Here is a 20215-nt window from a genome sequence, read left to right on the forward strand (position 1 = left end):
TTTATTCATCACTATAAAAACCAACTGAGATGATGATCGTCTTGTTTTCGAGGGTTTAAAAATGCAGCAGAAATGAAAAACACAGACTATAAAGTAATAGGAAAGACAAAGACAAACAAGAAACATTAAAGAAATGTAAAGGACACACAACAATCAATACACAAAGAAAGGGAAATAAGTACATTGGTGATTTTATTCTCATTTGGTCTGTAATTATTTGTTTATACTCAGGACTTTTTCCATTTTAGCAGTGATAAAATATGTTAGACAGCAGTCTCTAACGTAGCTCCTTCCTCTAAATCTTGCACCCACTTAGGACACGTCATCAGATAAAATTATTTACTGCCGTATGCAGTTCTCCGATTGATCAACAGGGGGCAGTATGAGCATTTAGAGTAAATATGGTCTGACCTCAATCAACCTCACAGCCCCATGAAATTAAACTTGAACCAGAAAAATAAATACTTAAATTCTCAGTGGAAACATGACAGACCAGCATAAAATTTCATTCACAAGACTTTAATAGAACAAAGAGAAGCATATGAAATGTGATCTGTTTAGTGATATAACAAATTAATGCAACATGTAAAATGATAAAATGCATACAGTCTCACTGCAACATTTGGGATGTGGACATGAAAATAAGTAAAATCACTTTTAGAAATGTCAAGACATATAAAAGTTTTGGCACAATTAAAATAGGCACATATGAGTTCTTACAGTACGTGGGATGCTCGCTCAGCTTACAAAAAGCAGGTTAAGGTCCATGTATCTTTAATGTAAAATCATCAGTCCAGTCCATCTAATTTGTTACAGTTTATTACATTTTCTCATCATTTGTTGCAATTTGTTAGCATTTGTGTGGATTTACGGTCACTCAGATTTCAGATGCTGTGATACTGTCACTGCAATGCCCATGGTCCACTCTGTGCGCAAAGGAAGTTCATTACGACTTACAGAAACTGGCATTTAGCCATGCTAGCAGCTAAGCGCCTTAAGATAAATGTGAACATCTGAATGCTAACACACTCACAGAAGGCTATCATTATTCACATGCTGATGGAAATGTTGTCAGCTTTGTAGGTATTTTATCATGAAGTGATTATGCTCATTTCCAGTTAAATACTTTTATTATTGGACTCGAGTAGGACTAGAGTAGGTTTGTATGATTCACACATTTATCTTTTACTGGCCCCTCAGTTCACTGAAACAGCACATTTTAGCTCCCTTCCCTCTTTCTTCGGATTAGCTACCCCTCTCAAGACAAAGTTTCTGTGCTCACGGCCGAAGCTGTGCCAAAAGTGTAAAAAACCATAACCAAAAAAACAAACAAACAGTCGTTTGTAGGAAGCCTGAACTTTTGGCTCAGACCTCAATATTTAAAATTTTTTGTCATCTTTAATATAAGCATCTATCACTGTAAGAGTACAGATATGACAGGAAATAAGGACTAGCACAATAGGTCCTCCTTTAAACAGCGGTCAAAAATATTTTTCACCTGATATTGGCACTACAGAGAAAGTTAAGGAGAGTGGTGCCACAGCACAATCATGGCTGAAAATCTAGGAAATGTTTTTTGTACAATCTTCATACAGCAACCAACATGTTTTCTCAGGATCAAAATAATAATAACAATAATATCCAGCCCTAATAATATGCTTTATGATAATAATGGAAAACCCTTTTTCCATTTAGAAAGTGAAAGATAGAATAAAGTTGTATATTATCATTAGCTTACTCTTGTAATAAATCTGTCAAGCTGTAAATGAGTCCAGTAGATTTCCAGCAAATTTTTACCACAGCTGCTTCACAAAGAGTTTCTGACATTGACAAGCTGATACAAACACTGCTATGTTTATTGTCCTTATGTATTACCTTTAATCCCTCATTTTCTACAGCATGTCAGTTCAGACACATTAGTTTGTTAACTCCAATTATGAACACTGACCCTTATGGAGGAAAAAAACATTGCATTTCCCTTTAATTTTGTTTGAGAAATTTTTATATAAAACCTAAAGATTGGTTCCTTATATTTACAACTTGCTATAACTACTGCTAAATGTGTTATTAAATGAGGTAAAATTAATCCATGTGATATCTCATGCAAATATAAATACAGTAAAAACCAGAAACAGTAAAGAAAAGACTGAGAGTGATTCTCAGAGGTTATAAAAATGGAGATTAAAGCATTACTGCATCTTCCTTTGAAGCAGGATTTGAGTTTACAGAAATACTTGTTAATGTGTGATTTAAATCTCTTCTTTAAACATGGAGTCATATCCGCAGATCGAGCTCTGACCTCTGGACAATAACTGAGGTAAGTTACTCTCTGATCTGCAGCTGCACGTTTGAGCGATTTCCCTCGGAGGAAAGAAAAGTTCTTTGAGCAGCTTCAGAGCGGGAAACCAGCAGAGTTCATGTGCTGTGAGGAGACGGCGTGAGTGTGCTGAGTGGTGACCGACTTCTGGTGTTTCTCCAGGTTCTGCAGATCCTCCAGCATCTCCTCGATCAGTGGAGGCATGGAGCCCGGGATCTCCATCTTCAGTGTCACCACTCGCTCAGCTCCTGTAGACATGGTTTAACAATGCACATGTAAAGCTTTATTGGCAGGGAGACTTGATGTGATTTAGATAAACAAAGTCAGTGTTTTACCTGTATTTACTGACACCAGCTTAATATTATTGGGCTGACGGCCGGTAAGCCCAGTAATATTAATCTGGTTATCTACATCATCATCGCCCAAGACAGAGGAAAACAAACAGACTAAAACCAAGAGCAGTAAATACATTTTTTAGTTGAAATGAAAATAAAAAAACCCTGATTTTTGAAGCCCCAACACTTATTTAATTGATACTGTGTACTTATAAAACTGGTTAAAAAGGATCAAATCAACAAATTAATATTAATTTGGCCAAATCAGTCAACAGAAACAGCCTGAGGAGACTTAATATTATCATTATTATTATTAATAAATTATATTGTCTCATCGTACTTTTTTCCTCAGTGACAAATACCACATATTTTTCCACATTTTTGATGATAAAAAAAAAATACAACTAATTAAAACTAAAACTTTTTAAAGAAATAAAACTTCACTAAAACAAATGAACTTGTTGGAAACTGAACTAAGAAACAAACATGTCAAATATAATGAATTTTGGTCTTTTAATCTGTAAAAGCTTTGTGAGGCATTTACAAATGAAAGTTTGGGCAGCATTTTAGGAGCAAATCCAGGAGAGTTATGTGTTTCCATGGCATGGACACTCATTCACTGAAAAAGCAAGAACAGATCTACCAGAAAAGCCAAGCCTAATGTATCAAGTAACAGATCGTAAATAACACATATGATATAATTACACAAAATCTGTTCCAAACCACAGAATGTTCCTGATATACATGACTCTTGGGACCTCCACGCCTGTACTTATCCTTTTCTTTTTCTGTGTTGCACACCTATAAATTTGGAGTACAGCTTTGGCCTTTCCCCTTTTCTACATTTTTCTACTGTGGGAGAGGTTGGTATTTTTTTTCCCCCACACTATTCATATCTTTATCCATCCTGATATTTGTTATTGTGTATTTGTTTCATTACTGTTATTTTTAGGCCTGTCTCTACTGAATGCTGTGAATATGTGAGACGTGTGTGTTGTATATGTGTGTAGGTGCTGGTAATGCTAGCATTAACAGACAAGTGCTGTTAGCATCGAAGTTGTGGTGGGTTGAGCTAACTCCTATCCCACTTGTTGACTTGGAGGTCTTTCTTTTTCACCTTTGATTGTCAGGTATGTCAAATTTTGTGTTGGTTTTTAACTTGTGTCAAATATGCTGCACATAAGTTTGTACTTTATGTTTAATGTGAAAATAAATGCACAGCACCTTTTCTACAATTCCCCTGTGGGAGAGGAGCTGGAGTGTGTCAGATACACAATGTAGGAACCCACCGGTTACACTAAGAGGAGGATGAAATGCATAACATGCCTTGCAGCATGAGGCAAAGAACACTTTGCTCAACCATTATTTGGCAGCCTATTAATAGTAACACTAGTTCTGTAGCAGGCAGCCACTGATGACAGCAAGTTCACTGTGAGACACTCAACAAACACTGTGCAGAAGGATGAAAGCACTTTGGGAAAAGGAAGATTTGAAAACATTCAAAGGAAATTCCACAAGACCCAAAGTTATTTCCACCCAGTTTGTATCCAGAGGAATTAAACAAAAAATAAAATAAATTTAACATTTTCAAAAGACAAAAAGGTGATAGGAGGACCTGCAGGTAATACTTTATAAAAATGTATTAAGGCATTAGTAAGTGCTTAATTCATCATTTATATAGCAATACTCCTCCTTAGTATGTCATTTATAAATACAGATATGTTTGTTCATCTGCTTCTGTTACACCATGTACAGCTACAGGGGCTGCCTTCCAATGCATCATCACTTCTAGTAACAATTATGATCATAATAATATAGCTGTATTTATAAATGACATACTAAGGAGGAGTGATGCTATATAAATGATGAATTAAGTGCTTGTTAATATCTTATGAATGCTTAATCATGTGACATTCATCTAATACATAATACTTATTACTAATCCTGGGTAAACATGACTTCAGACTTAATAGCACAAAGAAAGCAAAAAACAGCAAAGCTCTGATCAGAAAGGTTTTACATTTCGGACAAAAGTAATGCAGTAACATTAGCAGTCATTCAAAATAGAATAGCAGGATTGTACAAACTGTAACAAACTATAATCTTTATGACAAGGTGGGGTGCCTCTGACCTTTAGCGCTGATGCTACGTAGGTCGGTGATCTTCATGAGGGCCTTGGGGAACATCAGGGGCATGCTGGGTCGCCGCTTACGGGAGTAGATCTTCAGTGCCTCCAGCAGAGGCTCCTGCAGGACTTCTACCTTGGATGGCTCCTCTAGGTCCTCCCGGTCTGCCCAAGACAGATATCGAACATTTCAGCAATTTCAAATTTGGAGTTGTTGATGTCATATTTCTACAAATGTAATTGGGATTGTGAAGACTTAGTACCTCCAGAGACAAGACAGATGGCACTGAGGAGCCCACTTTCCGTGTCATCCATCTCTAGCGGCAGCAGCTGCCCAGCAAAAGTGAAAACCTGATCCGTCAGTGGCCCGAATCCTGCGTTGTGGATCTGAGTACGAGTCAGTGTCAAGCCATCGGAGAAGGTCATGGTGTCCTGGTCAGGAGTATAGCGAGTGCAAATCCTCAAGATCTAAAAGTAGGAAACATGTATGTGTACAAGTACCAAATCTTTTTTTTCAATAATATTGTATTTGTCTTTAATGAATGTTAAATAAACAACCAAGAACAACAGACTCAAAAAGCAAACAAACAACAATCTGTTTATCTTAAAAAAATGTGTCAATCCTTATCATTCAAAAATTGTAGGCAGAAGGCCTTTATCATATGGTTCAATACTTATATTGCATAACTGTTTAGAAATAAACCTTCCTGCTTTTAATACTCAGGCTTTTCTAGTTGTTTTTATCATTTCTTTGTGATTGTATCTCATCTGTATGAGTAACAGCAGGCCACTCTAGACATCAGTCCAACTCAGTGTCATCTAAACCTTAAATAATATTACTTGCTGTGCCCTGTTTCTTTAGAATTGCTTGAATACAAATTTTAATTAATATATAATTGGTGTTCAAAGAGTGCATCACATTTCTAGGGAAAAATATGAAAACAAAATCAGGAAAACAAAATTCCCAGAGTCATTCATCAGAGAAATTTTGTCACAGCGCTTTTGATGGACTTCCTGCAGGGATTGTGAGAGTGCAGCTAAATTATCAGACTGAAAAAGCAATTATGACAGACTTGGCAGCGAATGATGGAGGACAAATGAGATGAACACACGCAACACTCTGCCTGAGGGCTACTGTCAGTTTGTCTTTGGCATGAATGTCGACAGGCAACGTGAGTCAAGATCTACCAAAGGTGTGAAATGCAAGAAGAGCTGCAACTTTACATAACTTGTTCAGATCATTTACCTGAAATAAAATATAAAACGGTAGGTGTTTAATGAAAACTATAGTATATGTCAGGCTTTTGTCAGGCTTGAGGGCCGAACCACAAATCTAAAGGTAAAAAAAACAAACAAAAGCCATTTTTTGAAATAGACCTACCAAGATGTCAAGGCAGGCGGCTTTGAGCAGAGTGATCTGGTCCGCGATGGTCAGGCCAGTGAAACCCGGCACTTGCTTGGCAAACTCGACCACCTTGATGATGCACTTGGTGGCGAGCTCGCTGAACTTGTCCCACAGGCCAAGATCCAACTGGATCCGGTGGTCTGAACTGGAGTTCTAGAGAGCAGACAAAACAAATCGAAGATCAGGTGTTTGGCTCAAACTAAGCATGTTGTTTCAGCGTTGTGCTTTTTAAAATCTGTGCACATAGCTGAATTATTTGAATTTGAAATATTTTGAAAACTTGATATTAGCAAAGAGCAGTAAATACAATACTGACATACTTTTACAAACCTATTTACACAATCAGAATCAATAAAAAAGCTTTATGGTGACCTCAAACAGTCCAGCATTCAGCTGTTTTTTTTATATCTCTGTATGTGAGTTTGCTGAGTCTGCTAATTGCTTCACTGTGCGTACACGGTTTATTTGCTAACCCTATCTGTTTGTTGCTGGGCTAGAAGGAGAGTGTTTCAGACACAAGGATAAAAATACTGAGATGATGAGATGAGAATACTACGAAAGTGCACCTCAAAAACGAGTAATGATGAAAATGATCTAACTGTTAGGCTAATGCTAATTATTTGAGATATGTTGAGCTATTTTAATATAACAGATAACTGAACATTACAAGGTGATCATTCACAAGTGTAAACATTTACTGACATTTGTTTATGTACTTTTTAACTTTTATCGATTAAGCTCAATAAATTCAAAATGTTGGCCATTTCTACAATGGCTGAAAATGTGCATTTTTTTCAGATAAAGTAAACTGGTTCCGCCTGTTTTGGATGCTTTTAATGATGAAAGCTAGAAGTCAGCATTAAAAATCTGAAATTACACAGAGGTTTAAAAAACTGCAGTAATATTTTTTGTTTCAGGCACATCTCTTGGATAGAAACCCTTACACTCCGTAACCATTTAGAAGGTCTGTGGTTCAATACCCAGGTCCTTCAGTCTGAACAAACAGCTGAGGAGTAGCACACAACAGTAGTGCATCAGTCACTTTGCAGCACCAAGGTTATAGTCAACCCTATAACTTTGGTGCTGCAAAGTGACCGCTATCCAAAGACATGCTTGAAGGTTGGTGTAACCCTGTACCCTCTCACCTAATGTTTGGGATCTCTTAACTAGATAAGTGGTTAAAAGAAGATGTCTGATGTCTGAAGAGTTATCAAAGGGGCAAAAGGATAATCCCTCAATCCACACAGCACTGAGGAGCTACAGCTGTCATTGGATCATTGGAAAAACATGTGACATATGTGTTGTCTCAGTTCTTTTATTTGGCCTAAAAGAAGAGGCCCTAAATAAATTCACTATTAAAACTGACTAACTTATAGTCAAAAGCAGAGTAAAACCTCTAAATCTGGCAGTGAAAATTTTTTGATAAAGAGTTGTTTTCTAAGATGGAAATGAAATTAAAAAAATGCTCAGATTCAAGAGGCTAATTGATTTTTAAGTCAATGGCTCCAGAGGGACAAACGTCCATATTTAGTATCCACTTTTGAAAGATTTTTTTTTTCTATTATCTGCTGCACTGTTAGGATGTAGGTCTTAGATCTCAGCCTTAGTGTACTATTGTGTTTATAATCTTTCTTGAGCAGAACAACACGTGTCATTCGTATTCATACATGTTTCCTGGTTTGACTCATACTTCCAGGCATCGCTCACTTAAGTTGCCAAACCATATTTATGTAATGGAACTTTTGTAAAAAGGCAACAGTGCTGATTACATAAGCTCAGTTCTTGTAATGTCATATCTGTTGTATCATATCATACCAGCATATCTTTAAAAAAGAGTTTCCAGAGCTTCCAGGGTTTTTTTCATATTTCGTTTAAAATAAGTAAAATGTATCAACATTTTGGGATATATAATCTTATTTTTCTTTTTCTGCCATATACATTCCTTTTTTTTTTTTTTTTTTTTGCCATATACATTCAAATTCTCCTGCATCTACACATCCATACACGGTTTACCCAAGTCAATTAAAATCATAATAAAGTGCTGGACAGACCTCACAGCTTTGATCTTTTCCTCTTTGCAGGTTGTCTTCCTTCTGTAAAGATTATTGTTTTGAAACGTTAGCTTCATGTCCGGACTTACTGTGGTGTATTTTCCCAGCTGGCAAAGGGAGGGGAAGGTCTCTCTATGAGCTCTGCATATTTTCTCCACGATCAGGCCGAGCTCTGCTGTCAGCTCGTACGTCTCCATGATGGTCATCTTCACTGCTTCCTTCTTCCCCTTCCTCTTGTTTCTGTCGTTTCTCACCGCTGGGGAAAACGAATAACGCAGAGTATAAGATGATTAGCAAATAAGGTATTCGAGCAGTTCCAGAGGTGGTTTAAAAATGGTTAAACTGGTATCATTCTCTCTTTAAATAAATATTAATACTACAAAACAACTTTCTAAAGCTTTAATTTTGAGTATTTATATTAAAAACGCTCAAGTTAATAAACTAACCTTTTAAAAGAACAAAAAAGTGTGTAATATGAAAAAAAAGTTGTTTTTTTTGTTTTCTGTCTGAGGCCGAATACACAGGGAGAATGGTACAACGACACAAACAAAGAAACAACCTGATAACTGATCCCTCCAGTGAGGTGATCCAGTGGCTCTGATATGCTACGGGAGGCATTTTGGTAGCATGGTTTGGGTTCATTAGTGCCCGAAGAGCAAAGAATCACTGAAAATGAAAACAGCTGTTCTTAGTGATTAAATTTATCTTATAATTAAAGATTTATATCACAATTAGAGCACGCTCTGCCAGGCAACCATCCTCATCTAAAGGTTTCAACACTTTAGGATGAACATAACTCAACCCATTTAAACTCCTACGGAAGTTTAAAATTAATGTGCTATACATGTTCATCTTTAAACTAAACTGACCAAAAGCACAAGTGTAGGTAATCGTCTGTATGTGTATGCTGATCACTTCAAATCCTGTCAGACTCCTTTTTTGAGACCAGATCCTTAAGATTAGCTGATTTTGCAGTTGACTCCAGAAGCAGGAGCCACACTATTTTTTTCAAATTCAGTGTTAACTTTCTGCACAGACAGAAGTTAGGAGTCTTGGGACCAAAGTCAATAATGTCCCACACTTTTCTGATTAATGTAAGTCAGTAAGCAAGCTGGAGGCAAAGCAAGAATATCCTGATAAATAAGGCTGCATCAGTGTTTTAGTCAAGAAAACGACAAAAGCACACGATGTGATCCAAGGATGTAACGTACACTGGTGGATAAGAGCTTTCACAAAAAATCTCAATGCGCCAAGATAGACAATAAACAACACCTGCAAGTACTGTGAAGACACGTGTGTCAATAAGTCGTATGAAATGAGGGGATATCTTATGAAAAATTGTCTTCATCCCTTAAGCAGAGTTTCAGTGAAGAAACATTGAACTCTATGTTAGTTTTTCTTGTAATCTGACATATCTCTGTATAAAACAACAGAAAAACAGGAAGTCCTGCAACAGATAGTGTTCCCTGGTCGATCCCTGATCTCACCATTAGCCAAACACAACTGTTCCTTTAATCGGGACGCAGGAGACTGCATTCACCAGTACATGAATGGGAGTTTTAACTCATTTTGCCTTAATGATGTTCAGAAATCAGGTGTGATTTAAATAGAGCTCACTGGAATTTCAGTTATGGTTCTTAATAATTTAAACTACTTCCTGGAATGAAAGCAGGTGTCACTGAGCTTATGTGTTATTCCAGGCAGCACGTGAAAGCAGTGTAACCAGGTTAGCTTTTCATAATCACTTCGGGAACAGTGTCAACACGTTTCTCTGTGTCCCACTGCCTCAGACGGCTACACACATGTCAGGAAAGCTCAGGATTATGCAACACTTAACTCCAACCACTCCTCCTCTTCCTCCTCCCTGTGTATGCCCTACATCCAGCCGTCATTGTGTAAACACTCCAACAGAGATCATGTTACACGCTGCCTGAAACAGCCCGAGAGCAGTTACATAGCATCCGTCTGTCCACTACATGTGATATGTTTATGTAACGTGTTTGAGCATAGAAAGACAATAATGAAAACATGTGGATGGGTGGATCCTTCAGTGTCGGCCTGTCGCCGCCCTTTGCTCATTCCACATAACACATTCTCAGTTATTTAGGTCACTGCACTGCTGGGTATTAGAGCTTTTGTTTCTATTGTACAGCCCCTGTGCCCGAGAGCTGCTGTACTTCACAGAGAACTTATAAAAAAAGAGAAAATCATATGTTAAAGGGTTATTTACACATTTTTCTCACTTACAACTAATTATATATTCTAAAATAAAGACGTTTGTTGTTACCACACTAAAAAAAGATTTGCTAACCCACTAACAAAAGGAAAATCTTGTTTTTATTAAGGGGGCAAAGCATTACAACTCGCTGTGAGAGCTCAAGCGTGCATCAGCGGTTCTTGAGCTGCACCTTTATTATGTACCTATAATTTAGTTTGCTTTAATATCCATTACCTTTGTACTACACATGCTTTTGTTATTCTCGATTTTATATATTTTTGTTATTGACTACGTCTCTGACAAACAAAACTATGGATTTTCAGTCTTACAGTGCTATCCAGTTTAATGCAGTTTCAATCAAACAATGAAGAATCTAAATATGTTGACAGACATGTATTAAAACACATGATTCTTGCAGTGTTTGTTATGCGTTTTGAATTGACAAAAGACGTTTAATTTCTTTTTCTTCCACTTTAGTTTAAAAGTTTTCTGAAAAAAGACTTTCTTGAATAGTGATTACCACATATCAATAAGAGGAGCATTTTCCTGCTCATTTTCTTGCACATTTTGTTTTTTATATTATTATTTCTTTAATATCGAAAGAAATAAGACATTTTTAATGTACATGTAATAATCCAGACTTTGCTGTAAACACACTGATCGATAAAAATAGATGTTAAACTTGATTTTTAACTGATAACTGAAATTTTACACAAGTTTTAATGGCAGGCACCTTTTATGGGAAACAATGTGTTCCTTCTTTTGTGCATGTTTACCACCATATAAGTAATAACAAATTGCATTAAAACTTTAATGCATTGCTTGTTGCTCTGATTGTAGAGTAATAAATAGGCTGCTTATATGACGGTTTTTATCAGAGTATCTCAGTAAGGTGACACCATTTAAACTTGAGAGGGGTGATTTCTCGCTTACAGTCAGCTGCGATAGGCCAAAGCCTCCCCCTTCATGACCCAGAGTTAGATAAGCTGGTGAGAAAATAGGTTGTTGGATGGAGAGAGTTTCTTTTGTGCTGCACTATTTGTCCAAGGTTACACAGTTATATCCAGTTCTCAAATATGCAGTTTCCTTATATCACATTTCTGAACACTCGTTCATCCCAAGAAAACCACAAACCCAGAACACAGTATTGCATAAAACGTGAGGCAAATAACTTCAGTTTATCAGTAATATCGAGCCAACAAACGAGTAAACCACACTCACGAACTGACCAGCTCTTCTGCTGATAAACTTGAGTTGGTCATTCAAATTGACAACACGACTGCACTGACCTTTTAGTCATGTTTGTAACAGCAGATGAATCATTTTACAAGAAAAGTTTAATTTTGACTCTAAATCCCACGAGGCCTGCTGTGAATCAGAGAGGATCTGACACTTACACTCCTTAGACATTCCCACAGCGAAACACCTCTGCAGCCGACAGTACTGACAGCGGTTCCTGGTGATCTTGTTAATGATACAGTTCCTGTCGCGGTGACAGGTATACACCATGTTTTTCTGCACGCTGCGGCGGAAGAAGCCCTGCGGAGAGACAGGGACAATGAATGAATGATAAGATATTAATTGATTAAGCTATTAAGTTGCTATAATGTGAAAACAGGACTGTGTGGACTTTAAAGCTAGACAAAGAAAGATTAATTTACTCCTAAATTTAATCTTCCTTTACACCTAAAGAATAAATATTTAGCCTATTTAAATGTATTTAAGATATTTATCCCAAACAAAGAGTTCAACTGATTTGTTTGTTCTTCAAAAAACAAGGAAAGGAAAGGATTAAGAAATACAACCCCAAAATACTGCCTGTCTATCCAGTGGTTCATCTAATTTGAACTGATTTAGGTAAAAATTTGTGTGAATTTATACAGGAAAAACACTAAAATATATGGTATTGTCACATTTCACACATTAAGGTGTTTGTTCGTTTATCTGTTTAGGAGATTAGTAGGAAAAATGAAGAGCATTTTGTAAATACAAGCATGACACAGGGACTTACTTTTAAAAGACAAAGTCTGGGATTTCATCTAAGCTTAACAGAGGGGGCATTGTAAAGCAGACCACCGGCCTGACGTGTTACCTTGCAGCCCTCGCAGGCGCTGACTCCGTAGTGGTAGCCCGAGGACTTGTCCTGACACACAAAGCAGGGCTTGTAAGTGCGTGGAGGTGGAGGTGGTGAGGCAGGACGGGTAAACAGGTCGTCCGAGCTGAAGCTGGAGCTGGAACTCTGACTTTCCACCGCTGAAAAACACAACATTATATCAAATCAAACGAGCATCTCAGGGAGAATAAAACTGCGACAATTAAATTTATTCAAACGGATATCAAACTCAGCGCATCATTTAAATACTGAAGCTGAAATATTGGTGGGAAATAACAGCTGCAACGAGGAGCCACAACATGAAAAATTACTCATTACAGATGAAGCTTTCATTCATTTTGTAACATACAGTAAGTTGTTGCCTTGCACAGTTTTTAAAATGAAATTATTTATTTGTTAAGCTTTATATTTGTCTAATATATACAGCGACAAGCCTGTCAACAAAATAAGCCGTAACAAAAATAATTACTTATCATCATACATGAAATGTACTTTAGACCTTTTATCTGCAAAGCATTCTAAGGTTTTCCTCAAAGCAGACCTAACAAGTAGAAATACAAACATTTAGTGATGAGTTGAAAATTACTGATGAAGCATTTCTGACCCGATGAAGCAAAAAGAGCTCAGACACACAAAAGGCAGATTGTATTAAAATGTAGAGGTTATTTAATGGACTGCTTGCATGCTTCAGAAGAGTTTTTATAACAATAAGGTTTCAAGAATATTCGGTTTTCATTCAACATTCACTAACAGGACACATAGAAGAATAACAGACTGCATGTGAGAGAGATATGGCAAATTATGGCACTTTTGTGACCAATGAAATTACAGCAGTAACCTGCAGTGCATGACAATGCATTTTTTTTTTATTGTGGCCCGTCTGACAATGTTATCCTGTTAAGTTACTGATTTCACATCCTAGAAAACTCTGAAGGTTTAATTATTTTTGATAAAACGCTGCAGTCTGTGTGTGTGACACAAAGTCTCGGGCCTGTCTACCCAAAACAACAAAGGAACGAAAAAAGCTTTATTGCGTCCAAATATACAAAGCACCTTCTGTTAACTTTTAGTCGTGACAATAGGATAGATTGACCCTGCACTGGACACTGAGAGTTATATTAAATGGTTACACATATATTCAGACAGGGATCGTGGCCGATCAGACTTGAATTGGACAGACAACCAACTTTTTAATGAAATCACCTTGTGATTCCTTCACTGAGCCAAACGTAGACTAATCTTGCCTCTTTTCTGTGGCAGATTATGATCCTGTACAGCCCCACTACTTCAAACACAACGCTCAGTTTGCACAAATAAAATTAAACAGGCATGTATCACATCTCTGCTTCATAAATTTGAAAATGAGTCACAAACAGGCTCAGTATATCTACAGCTTTCCACATGTGGTGACCTACTGTAGCACAGCATTTTTTTTCCACTGAATGTTTCACTTCACATCCACCACAGCACTCAACACTCCCACTTTAAAGCCATTTCCAAGAAGATACTTTGTCCGGCCTGGGGGGCTCGTTCAGCCTCCCTGCTGGCTCTCTGATCACCTCCGCTGCTCCAGCCCTGACACAAAACCAAGAAAGCTGTTTTGAAAAGGGGACAAAACGAGAAAAATTGTTCATATCCATCCCCTTGAATCCGTGGCCTCTGGTTGAACCTGGAATCGGCGGGTCAAACTAGGACACCCCCATCAGGCCGATTGCTCCCCAGATCCAAAACAATGCAGGAGCATGCCACAAGCCCAACTGACTGATGAGAGGGAGGACGGAGAAACAGAAAGTGTGTGTGGCAGGGCGGTGTAAGTGATTTGGTAGGGGAAAGAGGGTTGCCCCCATCCCAGTTTAGATGGTGCTGTTTTGGATGGTGCTGTTTGATGTATACCACAATGCACTGTTTGAGTCAAACAATAAATCTAGAAAAACATTAAAAGATTTTGTAGGCAGAGATAAGTTTAAAAGCCTTTGATTGTGGTTTACAGTAAGGCACGAGCTGCAACATGTAGCTGGATAAAATAACAAATGCTTGACTTGGTATTAAAGACTAGTAAAGCTTAATTATTAAGGCCGCATGCTGCTTGATGCCTGCTGGGTTATTTATTAGTGATACTGAAAGCAGGGATTCACCCCTTATATTTGTGAATAACCTCAGTTGCCTATTATGCAACCTGCAACCTTCGATAAAGGAACTTCCTATTTTTCAATTTTTTTTTTGGCTTGCTACAATCAGCTAAGCTGTTTAAAACATGACAAACAAAAACTATGTTTACAGATTTTCCACTGTAATATATTTCCTGATTTTTTCTTTTCTTATTGTGAAATTATTGTCGTTTAAATTCACATTTGAAGATTTTTTTCAAGGGAAAATGGTCTGCAAATTTATCAGTAATGATAATAATTATCAGGTTAATTCAAAGTTATTTCTGCCCTACAACAATTATTTTCGTGATTATCCAATTAAATGTCAGAAACAGATGAAATGTGGTCATCATAACTTGTCAGAGTTCAGTTTATTACACAACACTATTTTATTTTCTGTCATATAGAAAGAAGTTGGAAACAGCAACATAGTGGCAGTTTTTCTTGACACAAGTGACTAAAACAACAGATATTTACCATCATATGAGTAAATAGCAATTCAGTGATTACACAAAAAAATAAAATGTTACATAGTTTTATTTTGTTTTTGTAAAATCCATGTATGTACGTTTTGTCCCCATTTCTAACATGCTATTGTATGTTCTATTGCTAAAATAACAATATTATTATTATTATTTGTGGGAGGGGGAATAAAAACCCAAACCTGATTAGTAGGACCAAAATATCTAAAGTCTAATAGTTTTTCTTGCCTAGTTTCCTGGTTTTTCTAGATTCCAGGTTGTACTCCAGGATAAGTACTTTAACTATTGACAGTTTATATTTTTAAATTGCTGTACTGATGCTTTATTCCAATAAAAATGCTACTTCCACTTTTGGCAACAGTCTGACTCTCCTCTGACCTCTTGAGCCGGTGACCATCCGGTGAACTCGGGGTGACCCCAAAGTGACCGTCCCTGGACAGACCCAAACACAGACCAAGACGACCACACAGACATGAGCTGCCATGTGCTCAGTAGTCTGTTTTCACTTTCTTCTCACATCCTTTATCTATTAAGAGAAAAGAGGCTCCCGGAAAGCATCAAAGCATTTAGATACAGAGCACAAGAATGTAGAATAGATAACGCTTCATTTTATCTCAGCCTTTAAATATTAAAAGGCAGCAGATGACCATTTAATAGCAGTTCATACACAGTATGATGAAGTGCATCATGGTCAGTGCAGTGCTTAATACCAGCAAGAAGGTTCTGGGTTCAAATCGTCTTTGGGCTTTACTTTGAAGGTGTGTGTGTTGATCCTAGAGGGATAAGGGGCTTAAAGTTTATAAAGTCCATTATGTTTGTACAGGTATGTTAATGTGGATATTAGTTTAAAGTAAGAATTTAGTTACGTGTTATATAAATGCATCCCTTTGCAAACACAATCAAATCACAAGTTCATGATTCAAAAGTAGAAAAATCTAAATAAAAAGCTAAATGCACATTTGATTAAATACAATACTGAAGTCATGAACTAAGAGAAAACTATCCTTGCGCTGGTTTACTTCCAGTGTCTGTACTGAATCTAATCTTGCATGCATTCACAGTCTTGTACCACTTTGTTCAGGTATTAAAGTACATTATAACCGGCTTTTTAAACAATTACATTCCATGTCATTGTAATAAGAAACACTCTTTTATCCTGTAATACACGTATACATGTTTTAAAAAAACAAAAAACAAAAAAAAAACTCTACCTTTATTTCCCCCCAGTTTTTTTTAAATATTTAATTGAATCTTTTACAGTTAGCATTTTCAGACTTGATGCTTTATAAATTCTGGTAAAACTGGTAAGAAACTCACTTTATATAAATTCGTTTTGAGAACCTTTTGAGGTTTCAGGTTGGAGGATATCCTGCACAGATGGAGGCAAACGTGGGTGTTATTCTGGGTGAAATAACGTCAGTAAAATCACATGGCCTGGCTCTGATTTCTCTTCAGAGGATTAAGCGCCTCGAGGCATTTGGCGCTATACAAATAAAGGTGAATTGGTCTGAATTGAATTTATATATTTTTTCCACTGGACACCGAAACAAATTAGGATCTTTCTGCTCACCACAACATCACTCATCCTCAGTTTCACCTACATTGCGAGTACCGGTGCTCCTGCCAGTCGGACTCGATCAGCTCGGGGAAGAACGCTGCCAAATCCTGGTCTTGCTCCTGCAACATGCAAGAAGGACTGGAAGTGCTGTAGAAGTCCACGATTTCCCCAGGTCCGAAAACTTGAAACTCCATATAGTCGAACATGATCTGTCGTGAGTCTCCGTGAAGTCCGTATGGGAATGTCGTCCGCATAGGAAAATCCTTCAGACAGGGTGATTTCTCTCTGCACCGAAGTAGTTTAAAACTCACTTGATGCAAACTGTGTTAACAGTGAAGCATGCCTGCGTTATGTTCAGAGGGGAGCAGGAACAAACCTATATTTCCCACAGATGGTCACAAACTGCATGTTGATGCGCAGCCAGCGGGCTGTAGTCCTCCATCAGAGAGCATCGGTAAAGCGCATTCAGGCTGCTTTGCATAACAAAGTTTGTTGCAGAACTTCTTCCACTTATCTCTTCTTTATTGACAAATGTCTCAATTCAACCTGCTTCATACTAGTTATGTCACAGCGACCGATGGTGTTACCTAATGTATGCGAGTGAACTCTCCATGAACCTCCTCCTCCGCTGCTGCCCTTCACATGACCCAGCCGCTGTCTGACATCACCAGCAGAGGTGGAAACGAGCATTGAGGTCCTTTACTCGAGTAAAAGTATCCGTACTGGGTGGAAAACATAAAAGCAGTCGGCCTCAGTCGAGAAACCTTTCAGGAGCTAACGTCAGAGAGTTAAAATTAAAAGTTTGCCACCATTGATAAAGGACTTCACCTCTTACAACTAACTCAAAATGGACAGTAAAAGTATCAACAATGATCCATCGCAGAGAAGAGCCATGAAACATTTACCTACATTACTAACGATGCAATACGAGGACCCACCTCACATCAGAGTTTCTGTCTTTAAAATTTAATTAGAATCAGCTGAATGCCAACACAAGGCACAGATGTATGAAATATTTACTATTATTTATTCAGAAGTGGATTTTTTTTTTTTTAACATATACTCATCTGTCACCCTTACAAAGAATTCATATGATGCAGCACCACATAAAAGAAGCTGTGATACATCCACAGGCACATCTAAGCCTGTGATGCATGTGCTATTTTAACATCTTAACAGCCGTTTTAGGATAATTTACTACAAAAATTTGTTGAGTCACACATTGTAATTTCTTACTGTGAAATAGGCAGCAGAAAAAAGGGGAAAAAAGACTCACGTTTACTACTTGTTTTTTTTTTTTTTTTTTTTTAAATCTAATCAGTGAATACAAAAAAGAATCCCTTGATTATTGTGGGGAAACTTGGAAATTCATCATAACTCTGAAGATTTTGGAGACCTGTAAGAATTAAGGTTTGCCTTGATAGTGAGAGATAGCTGATAATATGTATTCATGTCCCTGATATATGGAGCTGAAATTAGGTTCACTTATCATAGTTAGGTTATAGCTTATCATAGAGACTGGATTCAGAGGGAGACAGCAAGTCAGAAAGTTAAAAAAAAAGAATTTCACATAAAACACCGACAGCATCAGTAGGAACGATCCTGTTGAAGTTGGCTGAAGTATTGAAGTATTCTGTGTTAAATCACACGGACATTTTTTAAATTCTTATATCCTTATTTATTTTTGGTGCTAATATCTTACCTAGCAATTGGAATTTATAGAATGTTGAAAAGTTCATTATTATAATAGTAATAATAATAATAATAATAATAATAATGATTATTATTATTATTATTAGTTGTAGTAGTAGTAAATGCTGCAGCTCCACCTTTTACCTGTTTTTGATCTAGCAGATGTACAGCAGCATAATTAAGTAATTACATTTCATCCCTTGTTCCATATTATGTATCTTTCTTTCTCATTAAAAACAACTGCATTACTTCACCTGATTTCTTGCTATGCTTCTTTCACAGGTATTGTACACTCTTACCTTAAACCTGCATTTTTCCAATTGCCAGCAGGGGAGTGACTTCTTTAGTTTCTAAAGGAAGTCTGATTGAAGTTTACAGGGAAGCAGCCCCTTGAGTTTATGGTCTCCTCTGTTAGTTTCAATAAATTCATACAACATAAAGCTCATTTTGCAAATATGGTCACTATTAGAGCTAAAGAAGAGGTTAAAGCAGAGTTTGCTTTACCATGTGATTGACAAATCAATAGCCAACAAGTGTGCAGTGTCCCTTGGTTATATCCAACTCATGCTTGTGATGTGTGGTTTAAAAACGCAATGATGGAGGAACTTGTGGGTAACTAGCTGACTAGTCCAAAGCCCAGTAGTGGGTAACAGAAGGAGTAGTAGGTTGGACTGACTATTCATAATTTGAATCTACAAAACCAGTTATTTGTTGTTGTTGTTTTCAAGATGTTACAACACCACCTGCAACTAGCCACAGACGACAGCATTTTTAATATCTATGTGATATTGCATGAAGGCTGTGTCAGAGTAACCTGTAACCCCTCAATAAAAGCAATATGACCATGTTTTCTACATGTGCATTGACATTAGCCTGCAGTGAAACAAGACTGCTGGCTCCAGCCGACTGGAAACTAGTAACTGAGCCCACAGAGTTCACCCGAAAGTGTTTACCGAGGTCAAAAAGAAATGGAGTCAAGGACCATTTTTCCACACAACAGGAAGTCATTTTGCAGCCAAAGGAGTTACTCAACTCCTGCTCATTAAAAAGAATAGAAGTTTAAGGCTGTGTTGGCTTTGCTTTTTAACCCTAGAAATTTTCTCAACCTAATAAATTAGACCGTCCCTGTTTTTGAAAAATCTTTTTCATCCCCAGTTCCTAAAAAGTTGGGTATTGTGTAAAATGTAAATAAAAACAGAATGCAATAATTTGCAACCCCCCCAAAGCAATAGAAAACATGAGAAAACTGAGAGATTTTAGTATTTAAAATAATATCTATTTTTGAAAAAAGATGGTAGATGTGTAAAATTGTCCTGTCCCAACACATGTGGGTGCCATCAAAAAAAATCCATTAAAAATCAAAACAACAAGAAATCTCAAATGTTTATATTTGACAAGTGTGAAGAATTTGAAAAATGAAAAACAGTAAACAGCCCTTTGAGTTCATACATGACCCACTCCAAGTTTGATTTACCACGGAAAAAAGTCTAGTCTTCAATGGCAAAAGTGGCTCTCTGTAATGCTCGCACAGAAGATTTGACTTTAAGCTTTATGCTAGAAAAATAAGAAATATGGAAAGGAAGAGCTGATGAGGAATAAATGGACTGAGAAAACTTGTAGAGGACAATTTGTGGTAAGTTTTGAATATTTACTACAGTTAAACTAGGTTTTATTACGTTAAGATGGTTTTGCAACATGGATTTGATGTTTATGATGGCTTGTTGATGATAAATCATAGTTTTTATATACTGTAAGAGTATTTAATATAGTAA

General features: G+C 37.1%; 1 protein-coding gene across 1 annotated transcript; it reads right to left on the reverse strand.

The window, feature by feature from the left end:
* Positions 1–487: 487 nt before the first annotated feature.
* On the reverse strand, positions 488–17962 carry LOC116334994 (retinoic acid receptor beta-like). Its single transcript, XM_031758570.2, has 8 exons — positions 16795–17962; positions 12544–12704; positions 11849–11990; positions 8323–8489; positions 6159–6335; positions 5041–5245; positions 4784–4942; positions 488–2565 (listed from the first exon to the last, which is right to left on the reverse strand). The coding sequence occupies exons 1-8, from the start codon at positions 17003–17005 to the stop codon at positions 2393–2395; spliced, it is 1395 nt and encodes a 464-aa protein (XP_031614430.2). The 5' UTR covers positions 17006–17962; the 3' UTR covers positions 488–2392.
* Between the last annotated feature and the right edge of the window lie 2253 nt (positions 17963–20215).

The sequence above is a fragment of the Oreochromis aureus genome, linkage group 11, assembly GCF_013358895.1.
Source record: "Oreochromis aureus strain Israel breed Guangdong linkage group 11, ZZ_aureus, whole genome shotgun sequence".
In the NCBI taxonomy this organism is placed as follows: domain Eukaryota; kingdom Metazoa; phylum Chordata; class Actinopteri; order Cichliformes; family Cichlidae; genus Oreochromis; species Oreochromis aureus.